We start from the raw sequence: 19,764 nt of genomic DNA on the forward strand, positions 1-19,764 counted from the left end.
GCCCGTTTGTTCAGCGCCATTCCCGCTCTGCATCTCCTGAACCTGCTCTGTGATCTCATCATGCCGCACGAGTGCATACAGGAGGCTGGAACACAATGAGAACAACTAAATATACGAACATTAACAAATGTCTACACAAAGCTTGAAAATAAAGAAATTATTTTGTGGTTCCTTATTTGGCGTTTAAACTCTCATGCTTTAATATATGATTGCAGTTTTACAGCATCAAAGCTTTTGAACTTACGTGAGTTGGCTGCAGAAGCTTTAAAACATAAACACACAGTCGCACACGATCACATACTGTACGATGTTGTCAGTGCGAACTGTCAGAGCTGGGTTGTGGCAGCAGTAGACGGCCCTCTTTGATAATGCTCTGCTAGATTAGGCAGCCGCTCCTTTTATCGTTCAGCCGGTTAGTTGGCTCAGAGTTGACTCCAATTTGTACTCCTCTTTTGGGTTAGTCAGCACAGACGTCTTTGTGCATCCATCTAGACTGTGGCCCCATGTGAATATACAGAACATTCTGGGGTTTTTTTTTGGTTGTTTGTTTTTATCAGTTGAATCACTCTTTTAAGTTTACAATCAAAAACTACTAAAATAAGTTGTTAGATCTGCCAAGAAGCCTAGGGAATGTAGGGAAAGTAACACAACTTGTCCAGTTTGAAAAAAGGAGACAGGAAGGCAAATTAGGCAGAAGGCAAACAAAGGAGACAGTTACAAAAGCCAACAAAACCTAGAAGATGATCAAAAGAGTAAGTCAAAACAGTTAAAAACTGCCAAAACACACACACATCACTCATGAGCTGCAACACAAAGGTTCTCTAGTATTGGAGCTCTCCTCTTTGGCCTAATGGCTGAGTAGTCAACTGCACAGCCATTGGTGGTGCTTAATGCTGGAAAAGCTGTGATTCACAAGAGTGACAAGCAAATAGACTGGTTCTTATATTGTGCTTCTACTATGAGCACTCAAAGTGCTTTATACAGCATGACTCATTCACATCACTTAAATTTTATTTATATTGCGCCAAATTACAACAGTCACCTCAAGGCACTTTATATTGTAAGGTAAAGACCCTGCAATAATTACAGAGAAAACCCAACAGTCAAAACGACCCCCTATAAGCAGCACTTGGTGACAGTAGGAAGGAAAATCTCCTTTTTAACAGGAAGAAACCTCCAGCAGAACCAGGCTCAGGGAGGGGCAGCATCTGCTGCAACCATAGGTGGACAACTAGTTCAGTCAGTGGGCCTGAACAGGTTTGAGCTGAAAAGTTAATAAATAAATAAATGGTTGAAAAAAAACAGACAATCAAAATAAATGGATAATTGATTTAAACTGAGAAGTAATGGTCAAAACAAAGAATAGACACAGTGGAAATAGCCCACTTAAAATCTTGCTATTGGTTACTGTTATCTAAACATACTAGAAACAGCTAGTTAAAATTCAAGTTCAAATTGTTTCTGAAAATATTCAACTAGATATAGCTGGATAAAATTATGGCCAAAGATTTCTGTTAAATCAATTAGCCCTGTAACTACAACTAGTGGACAAATGGCTTAAATAGTAATCTAATAGTTATGATTAAATGGTTGAGACAGTTTGCTAACAATAACTGATTAATGGTCTGATTGTTGTTTCTGGATGTAAATTGTAAGTTAAAAATATTCCAGATTCAGTTTAAATGAGTTCAAATAAGTGAGCACGTTGTTAAAGAGACTTGCCTACAGGGTTTGGGGAGTTAGCCTAAGTCAGATGAAAAAGTAAATGTTTTTGACAGTTATTTAGCTTTTAAAAGAATCAGTGAATTAGCTGTAAAATGATTGTTAGCATCATTAGATTTCAGTTTCACTTTTTATGCCCTTGAACCTTCATCATACATCAGCTGCATTAAGGCACATTAATCCTTTTTAATATGGGGCATAGTTCTATTGATTTAGTGTGCTAATATTTGTTTTTACATAATTAGATCGAATGTTTAACAAGATATTATTGCTTATACTGTGTGACAGACTACAGTAAAGACACACTTCAGAATCTACATTTAAGGAATTAGATATCACCTCATGGGTCTTGTTAAATGTTTGTTCTGTGGCTTTTCTGGAAAATCTGTAAATATGCATGTATTAAATAGGATGATAGAACATATCTATATAATAACATTTTCTCTAAGTTTGAATTTTAATGTCAGTATTTTTTATCATATTAGATGATGGGAGAAAACTTAAAAATGTGACCAAAATCTACAATAAAATAAAACTTTTAGTCTCAATCAATGATTTCTTCTGGACTTTAAAAATACATCATGTTCCTAAGCAGTCTTTTACTGTATCTTTATGTAACAAAAGCAAAGTTCATCAGAGAAAGACAAAAGTGATGTGAACTGACAATATTTTAATGGAGGGGATAAAAGACTGTAAGTGATCAATGGAAGCGGCATCCAAGTGATGCCCGGAGGACGGCTTTGATGTGGCCATCCTCAGAGGGACGCCTGGGACAATGCCCTCTTTGAGGGGCATGGGGAAGGGCAGACACTTCCCTCTCACTTGCTCCTGCTCTCTCACACTCAGCCTCCCTCTGTGTCCTGCTTGCTCCTGTAACACTGCGACTCGTTGGTTGAGGTGTTAACACTCTACATTCCTCTACTCCTGTCTTGCATCAGCACATACCCTTAACTGTATAACTTTCTCCCACTTTCTCTCACATTAATTCAAACAACACCCCCTTCCCCACAGCTCAGCCAATCGTTCTGCTCCCCCCCATCTCTCTTTCACTCTCTCACTTGGTCTTCTTTCATAGAACCAAGCCTCTTTGTAATGTCCAGCTTTGGCAAGTTGCACCCGATTTGCTGTCACAGTCATAATGAATTCATCTGTTTGTGTATTGGCCAAGGGAGCAATTCTCCCTCCCTCTCCCTCTCTCTTTCCTATCCTCTACCCCCTCCCTCTTACTTGTGGTCCGCTGAGACCTCTATATATACCAGGGACCACTCCATTCATCTATTGTTCCTCTAAGTAAACTTACAGACAGATGCCCTGCACCACAGTTTGGGAGAGAGCCCAGAGAGTCAGGAGGAGGGAGACATTCAGTGAATGCATAGAGCCACCAGACAACAAGGACCTGCAAACACTGCAGACCAGCCTCATCTCCAGCACATCTGCATCCTCTTCAGTCATCCTGTGTGTCTCCTGTCTGCTTGCTTCTTGCCACTGTGGAGTGGAGGTCTGATGCTCTGACAGCATGCCTCTGCTGGTATCACTGCTGCTTATGGGGCTGGACTGCTTTCTGGGAGCCCCGGCTGGGAGAGAGGTCTACAGGATGCCCCAAAGTGCTCTTAAAGGTAAACCACAGCTCTGGCTCATCATTTTTGGCAGTTTATGTTAAGAGAGGCCACAGCTGTAGCTATCAGTGACTATATTTGGGAGATTTTATGTCAGACTTTTGTCAAACCTTTTTACTAGCAAACAATTCTCTTGTTTTTTTTACAGATCATAGCTGCAAATTAACGTTATTGCTTAAAGCATTAATGCCTTTTAACAAGTCAGAGGAAACATCTGGTGATGCTGCTCATCTCAGTGAGATTCACCTTAAATTTGTCACATGCACACCTCCCAAAATCCTAACATTTTATCCTCATTTTATATGTAAGGTGGGCGATTGTTTACATTTTTAAATGTAAATAAATATATAAATTAAAAAAGTAAAACAGCACACTGTAACAGAACCAAAACACATATGAAGACCAATGAATTTCAGTACTAGTCCTCATGACCTCTGTTCTAAACAGCATAGATTTGGGTCCATTAGTTTCATTTAGTATGACCTTTAGGTCCTGCAGGAGTGCACAGTGTTGGGGGGCCTCTGGCTTTCTCTGGTTGAGGTGCTGAGTACAGCAGAGCCTTCATACAAGTTACTGGTGATGGCACTGTGTTTGGAACAAGGGACTATGGGTCCCAGCCGCCCCAAGGCTGCCAGCCTGTGCCCTTAGGGCCTGTCCCTGCCTCTGTCCGCTCAACCCTGGCCATCTAATTAAATCTTCAATCAGCATTGTTGTTGTTAGTGGCGTATCCTGTGATGTTTTGTGGCACAGAGGGGGGCTGCAGGGTCGGCGGCCCGATTGAAGTGTGTCTGTAGAAGACTCACCAGGGTGCTGAGCGTGAGCTAGCTTCCCCAAAATGCTGCCAATGAGCTCAAAGAGCAGCATGAGAAAAAGGGGGCTACTCACACACATACCAGAAAGCTGCACCAGTTCATACTAATGCTTACATGCACTGTGTTCCCACAGCAAATGGCTGTCTTTCTTATAACAACCCTCTTTTAAAACTTTTGCTAAGAGTTTCTCTTCAAAAATTTGGTCATTTTTATCAGAATATTATAAACAAATCTCTGGGTATGTGTTCAGGGAAAAATCTGTTACCCTGAACAGTAGAACTGATTGACTTTGCACTGCAACCCAATCAAGTATTGGAGTTTGGAGGCGTATACCAATGTATGCACCAAAATGTATATTTGTCATTCTGTATTGCAGTTTCTGCAGATTGATTTAAATGGCTCATCTGTGTTTTCTTCTCTTTCCTTGCACATCTTTTTGTTCTCCAGTTTTCTGTTTAGAAATGTTAAAATATGTCTTTCTTTCTCTTCTCTTCTTTTTCTTCCTGTCCTCTCCTGCAGCTCTTTCTGACCGTGGCACTGTTGTTCTGGAAGCAGCCATGACCAGTGCTCTGTCTTCTCTCGATCGCGCAACGTCTGAGAGAAGCCGGGCTGAAGCCAGCTGCCAAGGTTGTGTTCCCTGCCTGTTTCAGAACTGCGGACAGCTGTCAGGGTCCTGCCGTGAGTGCTACATCACACTTACTGCCATTTTATTCCTGATCATCTTTTAGTCACATTGTATCACAGCTAGATGTTTTCTTGGTATGTCTGTAATGTCCCCTTCTTGTCCAACAGTGTCTTCTTCCAATACTCTATCAGAGCCCAGCTGTGAGGTCATCAGTAAGGCCCAGAAGCTTCAAGGTGAGGCAGAGAGGAGTTGGGCTCTAAGTCAGGCCTGTGCGTACTATCAGAATCGCTGTCCACCTGGTGAGGTGGACACAGAGCGCTGCATCAGGATCATGGGGGAGAGCTGCAGCGCTCGTGTCCTCCAGTGCAGCCTGCTTAACACGATGCAGAACCTTGAACCAGCTATGCAGACACACACACAAGGTGAGGGGAGACATCTATTCGCAGATGCAGAGGCATGAGATTTATTTGTTTTGCTGCATTTTTCACCATCACTGTCTCTTTTCTGTCCCAGCAGCAGTGTGTGGTCAGAGGTCACCCACAGTGCGAAACATTACACAGCCCCGCTCCAGGATTGTGGGCGGCTCCCCTGCACCTCCAGGCAGCTGGCCGTGGCTAGTTAACCTGCAGCTGGATGGCGGTCTGATGTGCGGGGGGGTTCTGGTGGACAGCTCCTGGGTGGTCACTGCTGCACACTGTTTCGCTGGGTAAGTGTGCATGTATGAATATTTTCTACATAAACACATATCAGATAGTTGTCTGATTCACAGCATTTTTCAAATCAGTAATCTCTTGATTTCTGCAGCAGCCGTAGTGAGAGCTACTGGACAGCCGTTGTAGGCGAATTTGACATCACCAAGACTGACCCCGATGAGCAGGTTCTCAAAGTGAATCGCATCATCCCCCATCCTAAGGTAAAAACCAAAGTGGGATTACACCTTTATTATTTCAATTATCCAGTTCAATCAGAAATTCAGTGTTCAGTTAAACAATAATAACATCTTTCTCATCTTTCTGCAGTTCAACCCAAAGACATTTAACAATGATATAGCTCTGGTGGAGCTGACTTCTCCAGTGGTCCTGTCTGAACATGTCACCCCAGTGTGTCTTCCTTCTGGCATAGAGCCCCCCACTGGCAGCCCATGTCTGGTGGCAGGCTGGGGCTCCCTCTATGAGGGTGAGTTAGAGACATGCACTTTCATCACGTCCCTGTTAATGTTTTGGTAAATTCAAAAACTCCTGCATGTGTTGTCCTTATCCTTATTCTGCAAAGCCTGAAGATTAAAACCTATTATTATTCAGAGTAAACTTTAGACACATGGTTATGGTACTAGCCCTGTGAAACTACAACTCATTTGATATCCTAAAAAAAAAAAATCAATAATGGTGCATTCCTTTGTGTATTTTTCTCCACAGATGGCCCATCTGCTGATGTGGTGATGGAGGCCAAGGTGCCTCTGTTGCCTCAAAGCACTTGTAAGAGTGCTCTTGGCAAAGAACTGGTCACCAACACTATGCTTTGTGCTGGTTATCTTTCTGGAGGCATAGACTCTTGTCAGGTGGGGAGACCAGCATTTCTAGGGTCATTTTTGAATTGTCATTGTCAGTTATTGAAGTGGCATGATTTTAATTAATTGCAAAAGACCTGCCAAACTATTCAAATCTTTGGGGAAATATCTGTAATCTGCAGGGAGATTCTGGTGGCCCCCTGATCTATCAGGACCGAATTTCAGGCCGATTTCAGCTCTATGGCATCATCTCCTGGGGAGACGGCTGTGGAGAGAAAGGCAAGCCCGGAGTTTACACACGGGTGTCTGCCTTCTCTGACTGGATTCAGGCTGAGATACAGAGTGAGTTGTTTGCACAAAAGAATCTGACGTGACCTTATTTTATTGTAAAAGTAAATTAATCAGAGTAATCTGAAAAGTATTATCAGTGGCTACTCCTTAATACTGATCACTATCATCATGAAATCATCAGCTCTACTTCTCCTTTTTAGAGTCATTTGGAAGCCGGGAGCCAACATGTCCAGAGCTTCTGAAGACAACTGAAATGACAGAGGAAGAGCAGAGGTCAGAGTTCAGTTCTCTGTGTCGCTTTTATAAACTGACCTGTCCTCCAGGTCAGTCTGCCAGTGCTTGCAGCCAAATGGCCGAGGACAAATGCCTCACCCGCTTCAAGAAATGTCGTGAGTACTTTTATTTGAAAAGCCTAGCTTCATGAATGCATAACAAATACCTCATATAGTGTTTTTGTGTTTGTTTAATGTTGGTTTGAGGTTCATTTTGTATTTTGTTTTCTGTCTGTCAACTAGAGTTGCACTCGTTCCTGCAGACCCTGTTGGACTTGCTCCAGAGGGCCGAGGATTACATCAGGGACAAAGTGGACCTGACTTTCTTCACCCAGACTCTGCCTCAGCTTGTGGAGCACATCTACAGCACAGCTTTCACTCACACCAGAGAGAGGAGGGACCTAGGCCTGAGCCACAGTCTCAAACAGATTGGAGGTACAAGACTGACACTTTATATTTTCCATCATTTATCCAAGCTTAAAATGGATAATCAAAGACAGGACAGAAATATGAATGTTTATTCACCTTCTGCAGCGTTGCACAGCACGTCTTTATCTGCTCAAACTGTCATGTTTTCTTGCTTGGTGCTATAACAGGTGTTTTATTACTTGCAGAAAAGCTAGGTGGAGCTGCGGTACCAGCAGAGCAGTGTCCACCTCCGGTTCCCCCAGTCTTATTCAGAGATGTCGGAGCCTCGGTGGACGACTGGGAGAAATACCTCAGAAACATGGCTGATGATATGGATAAACAAAACCCTGACACATTCACAGACATCTCCTCCAAACCCAAGAGACAGGAGGACAAGCTTTTCTTACAGGTATATTGTTTAATGATCGGGAATAAAGTGATGCACAGTTTATCTCACACAGATGTCCGTTTGAACTGTATTTGTGTTTAATTTAATAAATAACTGAATATTCAAAGGATGTGCACAAAATAAAATGTACTTAATTACAGCACTTTACTACAAAATTTATGCCAGTGATATATCACAGTGAAATATAACATCCCTTATAAACTGTAGATCTTGGGACAGCACAGTTTTCTTTCATTTACAGAGATGGCTTCTCTTTGTTTCCATGTGGATTTATGTCAGCTTGACCTTAACATCCAACTGTATTTTTAATGTCTCCAGACACAAGACTCCTCTGTACAGCAACTGGAGGGAGAATATCAATCCATCATCTCAGCTCTGCGGTCCAAACTGGACTCCAGAGCTGCTCCTCCCATCCTGCACTTTGACTCAGTCTACCATCAAGAGGAGTCTCCCAGCAGTCCGTCTTTTCTTACTCCTTCCACTGGAACACCAGACCACACCAACCCACCCTCCTCTTCCTGGGTGTCACAGAAGCCTTGGTCACTTCTAACAGCTCTGATAAATGATGTTAAGAAATTAAGGACACAAAGTGGGATTGTGGCAGAAGAAAGATTTCAGAGTGAAACCTCATTTGGGGAAGAAGCTACTCCTAATGTAAAATGGAGCACCACATCAGAGGATTTTACATTTTCTGAAAACGAAGACAGAACAGAGTCAACAACTGTTGTCCAGCCAGTCACTGAGAGCACTCCCACAGAGACTGCTGACCCCGGACAGACTGCTGACAAGCCTTTAAGTCTTCACAGAAAATACAGGAGCCTTCTTCACAGGAGGCAAACAGCTGGTACCAATGGGAAAAGTATGTGCAGCAGCTTTATTCAGACAAGTTTCATTAAATATATTATCAGAAATGCACGTTCTCAAATGAAATCTTTGTTTTCCCCAAGCAGTTTGTCCTGGAGTGAGCGAGTCTTCACAGAAAGTGGGCCAAGTCCGAGAGTCCTACAGCTGGGTTTTAAACATCCCGAGCAAGAATCTACACATGAACTTCCAGGAGGTGAATACAAAGACATAATGCGCATGCAGTGCAATTGTTTTATTATTTTTAAAACGTTCCTTTTGAAACGGGATCTCTCATTTCTTTAGGTGTTAGTTGATCTGGGCTCAAAGAATGATCGAGGACTTTACCATGCGCGGGTCAGAGCTGTAGTTGGAGGAAGACCTTTGACCTTCTACAGTCTTGTGGGCCTAGAAAATGAATCATTCTACCGCAGCGTGCCAAGGATCATTGCTTTGGCACTGGAGGCCCTCAAGTCTTAACTTGAGTCTTAAGAATGCATAAGAGTGCTAAAATGAGAGACGGTTTCAGAAAGTCTCTCCAAGTGAAGAACTGTTAACAGAGAGAGACGCACACAAACTTTGCTTCTTCTTGTCTCCTTTGATGTCTCATTGATTCGAAATGAAAGCATGAATGTATCAACCCCATTACTGATTACCAGTAACACCACATTTTTTTATGTGGTTGGAGACGCAGCCTTGTCTAACTTATGAATCTCAAACAAAATGATAAGTTATTCATATTGTCTTTTACAAAGGTTGAGCCTCTTGTAAAGCACATACACGGTATATATATTATGTAATGTTTATTCTTACAATATTTATTTGTATAGAAAAAAGTATTTGTATTTTTGTAAAAAAAAAAAAAGATATATCAATAAAACTGTTGCTGATGTTATGGGATGCTGTGTTGAATGTTAGGAAAGATTTCGTTGACAGTTAATCTTGCTAGTCCTGCAGTTTTCAGTACTGACTGTTCTCTCTTTGTGACCCCCACATTCATTCCTTCATTCATTCTCCCCTTTAAGGGAAAGCAGCTGTTGCTCTGATGACAAGTGCTTCCATGTTTCTCTTCTTATACCGTCAAGATGGGGAATTGTAAAAGGATCCAGAAATACACCAGCCTCTAGAGTCTCTTATTGTCTGTCATTAGCCACAACTGGCAAATTTAGAGGAAGTGACACTCTTTAAGCAGCATCATTGTGTTGACCTCTGCTTTTTTTGTTTGCAGTCCAGGTAATTTCCTTAAAAAGGAATATACAGATATGTAACAGCCAAATAAACACACTCATACATACTTCTATTACAACACATTAACTCCTGCTTTTGGGTTGCATGCTTATGGGTGTGTATTTTTGTGATGCACACACAGCTATACACACACACACACACATACTCACACACAAGTAATGACAGGACACAAATGTGCTGGCATCCAGGGCCTGGCCACTCATCACAGACACTGTGCTGTAAATGGACAAGACTTCCCACCTGTTGTCTTGTCCACTGTTTGTCAGGGTTTTTTTTAGTTTCTGGCTTCTTTTTGTCCCTCTTTTTCACCTCAGATCTCTCCAATCCTTCTGTTGTAAAGGATATATGTAACTGACACTCCTGCTGGAACCAGAGTTTTAGAAATCATGGCTGTACCGAGTGTGCCCTGAGTTACAGCAGATTACTTTCAAGTTAAACACTAAACAACAATAGACAGGTGCACTGAACAGAATTATAATACGACATGTTAACACTGGAGGGCAGCCATGGACAGAGAACAGTGCTCAAATTATGAGCCTGTGTGTGTGTGTGTGTGTGTGTGTGTGTGTGTGTGTGTGTGTGTGTGTGTGTGTGTGTGTGTGTTGTGACAGCTGGCTACGCCGTACTGGAAATCCAATCCAAACACTTTTGCATTTTACAATCATCATCATCAGCCCCGACCCCCAACCCCCAACCACTTCTCTCTACTTCAGCCTTCCCATCAACCCGAGTCTTGACCTCTGCTGGGAAACACATGTGCACATTCATAAAAGCACACAGGCAACTGCACAGAGTCCATGGGTGTCAGATCAGTAGTCACAGATTTGTCCAGAACAGCGCTGCACAAAGACACAATGATGGATTTTGGACCTCCATGCTCTCCGTCTCTCTTTGTAGGAGTGCTGATGATTTTTGCCACAGGTAGGAACAAGGAGCCATTGCAGAGTGTGAGAGAAGTCATTTGGATATCTTGTTAGTTTGAAGTGATTTGCTCAGTGTGGGGTGAATTTGACATGTCCGTTTTTTTCCTGGACTGGAGATCATGGTTAAACAAAGATGCAGCATTTTTCAAGTGGCACACAACTTAGATGCTACTTAGAGATCAAATGCTTTTATTAGCAGTGTGGTATGTTTCCTAATACTCATTGTTTTTGAATTCAAACAAAATGCAGCACACCAAAAAGCACTGATCGCCAGACTGTACAAAGCATGCGTCACTGGCATTTTCAGGAATGATCAAAAAGGATCTACTTTAATCTAAAAGATCTCAAATATATTCAGTTACTGAATGTAACTGCCAGTGCACTATATGCACAAATTGCACAAGTAAGTAAAACATTTAGTTTTACTTACTGTGTGTGTACTCTGCTCTGCAGTCTATTATTAGTCTGGTAACTTAAAAAGTGAATTGAATATTTTAATAAAATATACCTTTTAATAGTCATTACAACATTGTTTTCTCATCAGGCAATTAAAGCTAATATTTAGTTGTAAATACTGCAGATATGCTGCTTTTACTTTGAAATTGTTTTTAACTACAGTTTTAGTTATTTTCCCACAGTTTATTAGTAAATTGAAATGATAATCTTTTGTGTGTTGATGTTTTAGTGGCCTATCATGAGAGGGAATAAAGGGTCTCCAAACTTTGTTTGAAAATTCAGATGATTAACTCTGATTATTTAGTCTCAACAGGCAGTTCAATAACCCGTGTGACCACCGCATCTTTAATGATACAAACTAAACTACAAAGGATGTGCTCTCAACACTAAGCTTAAAAAAATTAACATGCAGACAAAAAGGACTTGCTTTTATCCTTGCACTTCATTTGTTTTAATTGTATTTTATTAAATTACAAAATAAATATTTTTCTTCTTTATTTCCGTGTCTTAATCATTTGTTTATTCATTTAATACAATAAAGTTTCTCCTAGAAATGAAATTAGAATTTTAATTTAAAAATATTCATGCTTGAAAGCTCATCTCAACAGTGCACTTCAGCAGTTTTCTGTCAGGCATCTGTACTGTTGGAGGAGTGAGCGGAGAATTAAAATATTAAAGCTTGAGGCAGAAGATACCCAATCTTTCTGATTTAGTTCCTAATAACTTCTGAATCCTACATCTTTAATCAAATGGCCATACCTCTTATATACTTACTTCTTTCATCCAGTTTTTAATGCTGGCTATTTGTTAACAATTCTGCCACAAGCAGAACCCATGGTGACCCTGCTGTCATAACTATGACATCATCAGGGTTATTTTCTCAAAAATCACAGAAGACATGATCCGGCTCGCTCCACAAACAGAACAGACACTCCTTATGATGAGCAGATTATTTAAGAGATGAGGTCAAAATTTGGATTGTTCATGTATTTTACTATACTATAAAAAAATACACAGACTTGACCCTTTAAATCAAGTCCCTTTGCCATGGCTGTTCATATCTTCTTATCTAATCACTGTGAATTGCGTACAGTGTCAGCAGCCAACCTTGAAAGGGAGCTTTTTAAGGATTTGATGAAGGGTTACAACAAGAACGTTCGGCCCATGGAAAAGAGTGGAGACATCACAGAGGTCTCCATCAAGATGACGCTCACCAACCTCATCTCTTTGGTGAGTGAAGCTCAGCCTGGTGAGTTTGATTAACCTTCTGAGGTCTAAGTTATCATCAAGGATGACCCCCCCCCCCAGCACTAACCCTAACGTTAACTCTAATCTAAGAAAAAGAGAATATGCAACATAGAAAATAATCAGTGTAACAGAAACACATCAAAAACTGTTCTCTACATTTCCCTGTTTCCCTATAATGACTCAGACCACAGAGGGTTAACGTCTGTGGCTACGTAGACCTTTGACCTAACAATGTTTATTGAACTGTCTCCTCAGAATGAAAAGGAGGAGGCCTTGACCACCAATGTCTGGATAGAAATGGTAGTTTTACACACTTCATCTGTTGTTATCAGGTTTTTGTAGGTGCTTTCCAATAATGGCCAGTTTGAACCTACGGTGTTTCTGTGTGTAGAAATGGTGTGACTACAGGCTCAGGTGGAACCAGCTGCCCAGGTCAGCTCTGTATGAGAACATCACCTCTAGTCTGCGTGTCCCCTCCAAAAGCATCTGGCTGCCTGACATCGTACTGGAGAACAAGTGAGTGTGCCCACCTTCTTATATGAATTTCCTCCTCAAGAGTCCTCGGAGGAGTGAGACCCATGGTTAGGCAGCCATCATGATGCACCACTGAGCATTTATTTATCAGAGTAAATGAACATAAAACGCTTATTTATAGAATCACCAAACAAACGTATTAAAGAAAAACAAACACTTAAAAAGTCAGCTGATTTTCTTTTTTCTCGTGGAAGCTAAAACAACATTATGACATTGTATTCACAGTAGGTCCCAGTGTGTGGTTAACGAGGACGCCAATGGGCTAAGTCAGGTGTTTTAAATGTACCTAAAGCACTTTTAATAGTAAACCAAACAATGTATGGGAATAAAAAAAAAAAAAAAAAGGAAAAACCAAAGTTAAAGATGGAGCAGGTTTTTTGAAAATCACATGTGGGAGCATTTTCATCCCCCTTGATTTATTCAATTGGCTTCTCTCAAAATCTAAAGGAGCCCACCCACAACTTTAATCATACTCTGGATCTTGTGTGGCATAGAAACTGAAGACTTAACAGTATTTCCTGAAAGCCCCTCCTTTCTGATCATTTCTTTGTAACATTTACTTTAATGGATTACACAGCAGTGGGGAATAAGTTTTATTACAGTAGAAGTCTTTCTGAAAGTGCTGTAACTAAGTTTAAGGTTCTAATTCCTTCATTATTATGCTCTTCAGTGCCAACACAGTGCAGAGCAGCTACCTAAACTCTGCTCCCAGTGAGGTCGATTATCTCGTCATAGTTTTACATCCTCACTGCGTACGACTTTGGATACTGTGGCTCCTCTGAAAAGGAAAGCCTCAAATCAGAAGTGCCTGACTCCGTGGTATAATTCACAAACGCACAGCTTAAAGCAGATAACCCGAAAGCTGGAGAGGGAATGGCGTCTCACTAAATTAGAAGATGCTCATTTAGCCTGGAAAAAGAGTTTGTTGCTCTATAAAATAGCCCTCCGTAAAGCTAGGACATCTTACTACTCATCATTAATTGAAGAAAATAAGAACAACCCCAGGTTTGTTTTCAGCACTGTAGCCAGGCTGACAAAGAGTCAGAGCTCTGTAGAGCCGAGTATTCCTTTCACTTTAACTAGTAGTGACTTCATGGATTTCTTTACAAATAAAATTTTAGACATTAGAGAAAAAATTATTAATAACCATCTCAAAGATTTATCTTCATGTTCGGCTGCTTTCTGCTGGTATTTGTTTAGACTCTTTTGCTCCAGTTGATCTTTCTGAGTTAACTTCAATAGTTACTTCCTCCAAACCAGCAACATGTTTGTTAGATCCCATTCCTACTAGACTGTTCAAAGAAGTCTTTCCAATTATTGATGCTTGGTTCTGCTGGAGGTTTCTTCCTGTTAAAAGGGAGTTTTTCCTTCCCACTGTCGCCAAGTGCTGCTCATAGCGGGTCGTTTTGACTGTTGGGTTTTCTCTGTATTATTGTAGGGTCTTTACCCGCAATACAAAGCGCCTTGAGGCGACTGTTTGTTGTGATTTGGAGCTATATAAATAAAATTGAATTGAATTGAATTGAATTGAATTGAATTGAATTGAAATGAATTGAATTGAATTGAATTGAATTGAATTGAATTGAATTGAATTGAATTGAATTGAATTGAAATCACAGTATGACGGTTGTATTTGATCCCAGGTAAAATTTATCTAATCTAAGCTAAATTTACAAGACTGTCCACATGAAATTTTCATGAATGCAGCCTGAGGTGTGTGTGTGTGTGTGTGTGTTAGTGTGCGTGCATATGGGACTGTGTGCAACAAACTGCAGAGAAACCTTACACTGTTTTTCTCATCTTCCCTCTGGTCTATAGTGTTGATGGACATTTTGAAGTAGCTCTTTACTGCAATGCATTGGTGTCTCCTAATGGCTGTGTGTACTGGCTGCCTCCTGCTATTTATCGCAGTGCCTGTGCCATCACTGTGAACTATTTTCCCTTCGACTGGCAGAACTGCACCATGGTCTTCCGGTAAGAGATCAGCTGGGATTTGATTATCTGTCAGTGACCAGTGACAAAACACAAACGAGGAGAAGTCTATAAAGAATATGGGAGTAAACATGTAAATCTGTAGTTTCCTGTGATTCCTGATATGATTTCTGGTAATGTGGGCAGTTTGAAAACCAGAGGATAAAGTTACATGTTACAGAGAAACATTAAAAATGCAAGGTGCTGCTTAAAAGGCTGATCCATGACATGTAAAAATAATCCAGTGTGTCTAAATCAAGAACAAAGCTTCCTTCATTCATGGTCCTTTCTCGCTCTTGTGATGAGTGTGTTTGCTGGGGACTCAGAGCACACGTCTTTTCCCTGTGTTAAGCTCCCAGACTTACTCCGCCAATGAGATTGAGCTGGTTCTCACTAAGGAAAATAACACCACATTGGAGTGGGTGGATATTGACCCTGAGGCCTTTACAGGTATTTGGAGAATAGATTTGATATCAGTGTACATAATAAAAACATCCTTTGGTTCATATAAAGTACAAGAAACTGTTTTTCTTGCAATAAAAGAGAATTTAATATTTTCATTTGGTGTGTTATTTTTTTATTTTTTTTTTTAGAGAATGGAGAGTGGACCATCAGACACAGGCCAGCCAAGAAGGTGATCAACACTCAGTACACCAGAGATGATCTGGAGTACCAGGAGTTGGTCTTCTTTCTCATCATTCAGAGAAAGCCTCTTTTCTACATCATTAACATTATTGCTCCCTGTGTCCTCTTCTCCTTCCTCGGCCTGCTAGTCTACTACTTACCTGCCAAAGGTTTTTCTTACTTTGTGCAAAGTGTGATCATATGTATACAGTGCTTCAGGATTTCATTCATAATTTGACCTATAATCATGATAATACAATGATGATCTAGCTAGTTGATGCCTGCATTACCCTGACTGAATACTGCTTTTGGTTTTTGCAGCTGGTGGCCAGAAGTGCACCATGTCTATTGCCAATCTTCTTGGCCAAACTGTGTTCCTCTTTCTTATTGCTAAGAAGGTTCCAGAGACTTCTCAAGCAGTGCCTCTTATTGGAAAGTAAGTGGCTCACTTTTAGATTTCAGTTCAGAGTTTTAAGTTCAGATTGAAAACCATGCCAAAAGTGATATGAACCTTTGTCTGCAGGTATCTGATGTTTGTGATGTCAGTGACCACCATGGTAGTGATGAATTGTGTGGTAGTCCTCAACGTATCCCTGAGAACCCCAAACACTCACACAATGGCAGACAAAGTCCGGAAGGTGAGGTTGTGTCTGAATCATCTGAAGATCTTTTAAAGCTGCTAAATGAAGGCAACACAAGTCTATTTGCCTGTAGCTTCACCTTTAACCCTGTGCCACCCTCAGATCTTCCTCAACATCTTGCCTCGGCTGCTGAGGATGCAGATCCAACCCTGGACACCAAACGCTGGCCATGTCTCAGAAATTAGAAATGGCGAAACTGTGTCTGCAGACAGAAACGGTGTTCACCTGGTTCCCTGCCGTCGCCGCAGCTCCATCACTGTCATCACCAAAGCGGAGGAATATGTAATGAAAACAGCTCGGTCTGAGCTCATGTTTGCCAAACTCAGAGAGAGAAATGGATTGATGAAATCAGTACTAGAGAAGCTACGTAAGTATCTGAAAGAGTTTGCAGGGGTAAACGTGCAGGGGAGGAGCGTGTGTTTACCTATAGAGGGCCAAAAATAAATAATCAAATACCTAATGTCTCATTGAATAAATGTTTATGACATTAAATGTGCCATAAATAATCAGAACAATCAAATTTCATTCATAAAAAGTACATGCATTTTTAATTGTATTTGAGTTTTTTTAAATCTTTGTATAAATTCCTTCATTTATATATATATAAAAGTGACTACCAGGCAGAGTTAGTGGCTAGTGGATCTTACATCCACTTGCCACTGAGCATTGGTGTTGTGTGATGCATCTTTCTCCCATATCCTCTTCCAGTATTACTCTGTCTCCTTGGTGGGGGTGTTCTCATATTGTTCCCCTGACACTCAGAGTACACCTTCAGTGGAGAACATCTGGTTTATTCTCCTGGCTTCTATCTCTCCGGTATATTTCTCTGCTATCAAGACTGTGAGTCTTTGCTTGGCAGTCTCTTGCATCTCAAGGATCACTGCTGCAGTAGAGATGCTGCGTTATAGATCAGCTGATTGGTTTCAGTGATGGTCAAAGTAAGGATTGCCTGAAATGCTGCATTTGCATCTTCTAGTAGACTTTCAGAGGGTACTTCTGTGGCTACTTCATGCAGTTGGCTTCAAGGGGTCCAGGTTTCCATCTTAGCCATGATCTTATCTTTCAGGTCAGTTGCTCTGGTATTCAGTTGTCGTTATTGGGGCTTGGTACCCAATCTCGGAATGTGGAGATGATTATATCTCCCCCTGACCTGTCATCCTGACATTTATGTTGTACCCTGTCACTCTCTAGTTGCAATAGTAGTTGCTTCTTGTGAATGTTGGAACACTGAGTTGTGTTGTTTTGAGGTTAGACTGGATGTTGGGTGTTGAAGAATCCATAGGTCCCACATCCTCCTCATCCCCTTTCAATGGGATTACAAGTGTAGTAGCATATATAATTTTATTTATGTGCTAAGTTTTTCTTTTGGACACTGTCTGCTTTTAATTTTTAGTCGAACATAGAAAGGCGTCTAATACAAGGGAGTGTTGTGTCTACACATAACAGACAACTTAGCAATGAACCAATTTTAAATTGTATCTTTAGGTTTGTTGCAAAACACATAAATTGTTCCCATTTCTTTAGTTGAATCTGTGAAAAATCTGGACAAGTGGAGGACAAAAGAAGAGGTGGCAGGTCAAAAAAAAAAAAAAATTATCCTCAAGCTATATCTGTCCTTAAGAAACAAAGACCTGACACGGGAACTGAGAGATACATCTGGACCTTCTGTTAATCCATCTACTGTTCACTGAAGCCTCATCAGAAATGGTCTCAGTGGAAGGGTGGCTGTCAAGAAGCCATTCTTAAATGAAGGGAAAAAGGGAGAAAAGGCTGAGGTATGCCAAATCACACAAGAGCTGGACTGAAAATCAGTGCCAGCAGGTCTGATTGAGTGTTGAATCCAAATTTGAAAATTTTAATTCAAATCATCATCAATATATACAGAGGAGGTCAGGAAAGAGGTGCAACAGGAAGTGTCTACAGCCATCAGTAAAACATGGTGGAGGCTCTGTCATGGTTTGGTGCTGCATTTCAGCCAATGGTGTTGGAGATCTTTTCAAAACTGATGGAATTATGAACGCAGAAAAATACCATCAGATTTTGATCCACCATGTAATACCATCTGGAAAGCATCTGATTTGGAATGCCTTCATTTTTCAGCATGACAATGATCCCAAACACACTGCCAATGCAGTAAAGGCATACCTGGATAGAAAAAACACACAATGGAAAGCTATCAGTCATGGATTTGCTGAACCTCAACATTTTTGAAGCAATGTGGGATCCTCTTGACAGAGAATGGAACAAAAGGCAGCCAACATCCAAAGAAGAGCTTTGAATGTCCTTCAGTAAGCCTGGAGTACTATTCCTGATGATTAATTCAAGAAATGACAAGAAAGCTGCCTAAGAGAGTTCAGCCTGTGCTGAAGAATAAACGTGGTCATACAAAATGTTGACTTTCAAGCTCGTTAGAATTGTACAAACATTTTACTGTGTTTCCATGATGTTTGTATGTTTCATTAAATCACTGAACCTATTTCCAATTTTCCTAAAAAAACATAAAGGTGAGGTGTGACTCAAGACTTTTGCACAGTAATGTAATACAAAGGTAAATAAACACAAAAGCAAATCAAATGAAAAATATCAATTTGTCACGTTTGCTAAGTATGGAACTGGAGTCTTGCACATCTGGAAAGACACCACCAATGCTGAACAGGTTTTAGAGCAACATGTGTTCCCATCCAGATGAGCTCTTTTTTTCAAAGAAGGCCTTGCAAGACAATGCTAATCAAAATGGAGTCATTTATTATTTTTTATTTATTTTAACTTTTGGCAGTTTGGATCCCCCTTGAAAAACATGAATATCTGATTGTTTTTGCACACAGATGATGGGCTGGAGGCAGGTACATCGCAGCACCTTGCTGACAGTCTACAAAAGGCCAGTCCAGAGCTGAAGCAGTGTGTGGCCTCCTGCAGACACATTGCTGAAACTACAAGACAGCAGAACAACTTCCAGAGGGTATGCTTGACCATTTCACTCTCCACATATTTAAATTTGGCATTTTAATGAGTTCTAAGCTGGAAATGGCATAATTATTAATAATCCATCATTTCACTCAACGTCAGGAAAATGAAGAATGGTTCCTGGTTGCCCGTGTCATCGACAGGGTCTGCTTTATTGTCATGGCTTTGGTGTTTTTCATCGGCACCATTGGCATCTTCTTGATGGGCCATTTCAACCAGCCACCATCTGCACCTTTTCCCGGGGATCCAAAGAAGTATCTCCCTTCATTATACAACATTACTGCTGTATAGCACCGAATGAAATGGGAGCAAACGTCCTAGGGTGAACAAGGGGAAATTGTTTGATGTTATCTTTTTTACTCAGAGTGAGCTTCCGTTAGTGGTTTTTCACCAATGACCACAGCACAACTGATGGAGAAAATGCAGCAGTGTGCATTTCCTGCACAGGTCACTGCTGTGAGCCTGTGGAGCACAATCCACTGTGCTGTTGTGTGAATGCATACTGTATCAGTTGTCCTGGCTGCTGAGATTGTTTGTATTGCATGTAATGCTTTAAAAGAAATTATGAAACTGTTTCAGCAGGTGTGCTTGTTATCACCTCATTGTTTGCTCTAAGTGGACGTTTTCATATGCTGTTTTTATAAAAGTTATGG

At 40.8% G+C, this 19,764-nt stretch overlaps 2 protein-coding genes across 2 annotated transcripts; both read left to right on the top strand.

Annotated features, from left to right (window-relative positions):
* The first annotated feature begins 3,031 nt into the window (after positions 1 to 3,031).
* prss56 (serine protease 56) lies at positions 3,032 to 9,279 on the top strand. Its single transcript, XM_030751551.1, has 14 exons — positions 3,032 to 3,338; positions 4,670 to 4,828; positions 4,943 to 5,197; positions 5,289 to 5,481; positions 5,580 to 5,688; positions 5,795 to 5,951; positions 6,191 to 6,333; positions 6,465 to 6,624; positions 6,774 to 6,962; positions 7,089 to 7,280; positions 7,460 to 7,662; positions 7,981 to 8,521; positions 8,613 to 8,719; positions 8,809 to 9,279. Exons 1-14 carry the CDS (start codon positions 3,239 to 3,241, stop codon positions 8,980 to 8,982), a joined length of 2,682 nt encoding a protein of 893 aa, XP_030607411.1. The 5' UTR covers positions 3,032 to 3,238; the 3' UTR covers positions 8,983 to 9,279.
* A 1,268-nt stretch (positions 9,280 to 10,547) lies between these two features.
* On the top strand, positions 10,548 to 19,648 carry chrng (cholinergic receptor, nicotinic, gamma). Its single transcript, XM_030752365.1, has 12 exons — positions 10,548 to 10,671; positions 12,223 to 12,359; positions 12,633 to 12,677; positions 12,769 to 12,893; positions 14,730 to 14,885; positions 15,235 to 15,332; positions 15,476 to 15,676; positions 15,828 to 15,942; positions 16,030 to 16,144; positions 16,250 to 16,514; positions 18,973 to 19,106; positions 19,214 to 19,648. The coding sequence occupies exons 1-12, from the start codon at positions 10,548 to 10,550 to the stop codon at positions 19,400 to 19,402; spliced, it is 1,704 nt and encodes a 567-aa protein (XP_030608225.1). The 3' UTR covers positions 19,403 to 19,648.
* Positions 19,649 to 19,764: the final 116 nt, after the last annotated feature.

The sequence above is a fragment of the Archocentrus centrarchus genome, chromosome 17 (genome assembly GCF_007364275.1).
Source record: "Archocentrus centrarchus isolate MPI-CPG fArcCen1 chromosome 17, fArcCen1, whole genome shotgun sequence".
NCBI classification, from domain to species: Eukaryota; Metazoa; Chordata; class Actinopteri; order Cichliformes; family Cichlidae; genus Archocentrus; species Archocentrus centrarchus.